We start from the raw sequence: 3,395 nt of genomic DNA, 5'->3' as shown, positions 1-3,395 counted from the left end.
ACGCGGTTCTCATCCGACATATTACAGGACGTCCGAGGAAACGGCAATTAATCGACGAGCGCAATCGCATCCAAAACAGAAACTGGACTCCGCCGGAAATAGCCGTGTCGTAAAAGTTAGACACCGGCGAATATCACTTTCCTCCAATTCGAATAATAACCCCATCTCGAATACTCGATGAATTCGATTACCGTACCTTACGTAATTTAAATCTATATATATATATATATAAATGGACGTGTATGTCCCTATATTTCACTTTTCCGCAAAAACTACATATCGCACGTGAATGGTGTTTGTATGTGGTAGTAGCCCCGAGTCTCCATTCGTGCATAGGAGTAGTTGCGTCTCGATAGCTATAAGGGTGCGGGAGATATGAGGCTGAAAGTGGTTGAAAGTGACTTTCTATTTCGAATGTTTTGTTCGAATTTGTTCGAACATAAAATTCGAATATTGGTTCGATTATAGAACTATTATAAACGTTCCAGAAACGTTGAAAATAGTTCGTTTGACTAAACGTAAAAATTCTCTAATTAGTCTGGAAACGGGGGACCTAATTCTTGCATTCTGTGAAAACGGGTAAGATTAGCTATAATGTAATTATCTTAATCTTCACTATCGTTACTTTTTGCCCAGCGAAGCGGGTCCTTGCAGCTAGATTCTAGATTACTTAGAAAAACAGTCTTTTATATATATAAAAAAAACTATATTACATACAAATAAAAACCCAGCGAAGCGGGTCCTTGCAGCTAGTGTCATATATTTTCAGAATAAAGATATATCTTTCATATCTTCAGAAGCGCAAAGACACTATTATTATGATCAGTTCCTGCTATACATATCGAAGATTTAGGTATATTACAGCCTTATGTAAAGAAGACATTATTTCTTGTTGTTACTTTAAAGTTTAATCTAGCCTATAACTTTTAGCTTGAAATCCTTTCAGCGTAAACACTTTCTTTAGTTGTATACAACGTGTGAACGGAACACAAGTTAACGGAAACGGAAAACAAACCCGAGCAAAGGTGAATAATTTTCGGTAATGTGTTTAAATACCAGTGTTTATTTTAAAAGATAAATAATATAGAAGTAAATAAAGTACAAAAACAACTATTTATAATTCGACTGAATAAAAGTTTTCGTGTATTAGACAGGATACTTCCCAATTTTTTGAGGGTAATTCTGTAAATGGATCAGTTGTTTGGTCGTCCTTTTCAACTAAACACATCTGAGAAGGAACAGCTCGAAGTGCTTCACACTCAGTTGTGTCTGGACTTTAGTATATTTTGTTGTCAAAATTTCTCGAAAAATTCTCCCGCAAAATTTCTTCTATTTCCCTTTTGAGGAAATAGTTTTTACGAGAAAGATGTGTTTGCGGTGTAAATAATGCAATTTTCATAATTGTTGAGAGTTTAATTGTTGAAGGCATTCAACGCAAATTTGTTAAAGCGCTTCGAAAACGATGAAGATTTTCATTGCATTTATGATTATTTTTGTATTACTTGCTATTGAAAGTAATACAAATGGAATATTTTTTACTGGACGTGAAAATATTTATCCAGCGGACCAGTCGGGGGATGAGAAAGTTCCGACTCAATCCGAGAAACTACAAGATAATAAAAATGCCAATCAAGATGATCGAGTGTACTTACCAGATCAAAATGTAAAGACAGCAGACCAGAAAAATAAAATTTCTTCACGATTAACCTTACGAAAGAAGAAATTCTTTAGTCAGTTATATGCACCATACGACAACAAAGGTGTTAATAATTTTGGTGGAAAAAACATCACAAATAACACAATCAACAATAATATCAATTCGGAATATAGAAGACCGCAACAAAATTCCGAATTAAAAGACTGGAGAAACATCAATCTGAATATACTATTTTACGTATTTGGAACTGAAATGGTAATATTAACATCATGTGTCATCTTCTATATTGCAAAGAGATTTATTAAATTCTGCCAACAACAACTAGAAACCAGGATGTGCGATATCATATCGGAACAAATCAACAATGAAAGTCTGAACACACTACGATTTACATGTAAAATCGACACAGATAGACCCACACCAATGCATAAAGAGAAATTTCCTATATGCGATAAAAATGACTATTATCTTTCCAACGATAAGAGTGATAAATACACTCAAACAGAAGACATCTCCACTGATTATCTGACAAATCACATATTGTCAGCAGAGCCCAACATAGAATTAGATCAACACGTGGTGATAGAAGAAACTCCTATTTCGGACTCTATGACCGACATAAAGTTTGATATGAACGAAGATGAAGAAGAGGTCACTTCTGAAATGCGGCCACTACTAACAATTTCAAAAGAATATTTGAAAGCAAATTTGAAACGACCCAAACGTTTTTTTTCCTTTATGAAAAGAAAGAAAAACGAAATTAAAAAAGTCCGATTTAATCCTAATCCAACTTATCATTACTACGACAAAAATCTGGACAAGACTGACCATAAGATGGATTTTACTTGGATAAGAGCAATTCCTTCAGACAAAATGTCGTTGCTGAAGGAACTGTATGACGTTTTAATTAAAATGGACAGAGAGGGAATTTTACAAAAGAATTCGTCAAATGACTCAAATTTCGGCAAGGAAATAGAGACAAATTCCGATGCGTCAGAAGACGAAACACTTGGAGGTGTTCCTTCGCAAAAGTGTTTGTTTCAAGAGGATGATCCATTGACAGAATCATCTTCGGAAGATTGGGAAATTTCTCCAGTGTGACGCAGCAAGATTTTTCTTATTCTAAATAATAACTGTTTCTTTGTTTAATTATTTCTGTATGATTTACCNTTGGAGGTGTTCCTTCGCAAAAGTGTTTGTTTCAAGAGGATGATCCATTGACAGAATCATCTTCGGAAGATTGGGAAATTTCTCCAGTGTGACGCAGCAAGATTTTTCTTATTCTAAATAATAACTGTTTCTTTGTTTAATTATTTCTGTATGATTTACCGTTTAAAAATAAAGACTTTAATAAGAATTTTCCGTAATACAGTATTTTTAATGTGTGCTTGATTTTGTTTTTCTTTAATTTTACAAACGTTATTAATACATATTGAACTTTATACACTAAAGGAATTTTAATAATAAATTTGTAGGTTTATTTACAGGGTAGCAATGAGAAGTACCAGTACATTAATGTACACGAACTGTACTTTATGTATAAGTTCAATGGCATAGGCCGGTTTGCAACGGAAGTTCATATNCCACGGACCACAGGTTAAGAACCATGGTGCTATTGAGAAATTTATCAAGAAAAAATATTACAATGCAAACCACAGTTACGAGTTTCTTTTCGACCGTTACATTTAAGACCTCCGCCGTTGAAGGTGCAACTTCTATTTCATCGTCGTCATCGCCC

General features: G+C 34.2%; 1 protein-coding gene across 1 annotated transcript; it reads left to right on the top strand.

Moving 5' to 3' along the window:
• The first annotated feature begins 1,157 nt into the window (after nt 1-1,157).
• On the top strand, nt 1,158-2,997 carry LOC111633460. The gene is made up of 2 exons (XM_023378027.1): nt 1,158-2,672; nt 2,834-2,997. The coding sequence occupies exons 1-2, from the start codon at nt 1,463-1,465 to the stop codon at nt 2,917-2,919; spliced, it is 1,296 nt and encodes a 431-aa protein (XP_023233795.1). The 5' UTR covers nt 1,158-1,462; the 3' UTR covers nt 2,920-2,997.
• Nucleotides 2,998-3,395: the final 398 nt, after the last annotated feature.

The sequence above is a fragment of the Centruroides sculpturatus genome, unplaced genomic scaffold, assembly GCF_000671375.1.
Source record: "Centruroides sculpturatus isolate CEXI.00-Female unplaced genomic scaffold, Cexi_2.0 scaffold614, whole genome shotgun sequence".
Taxonomy (NCBI): domain Eukaryota; kingdom Metazoa; phylum Arthropoda; class Arachnida; order Scorpiones; family Buthidae; genus Centruroides; species Centruroides sculpturatus.
This window is presented reverse-complemented; position numbering and strand designations above follow the sequence as displayed.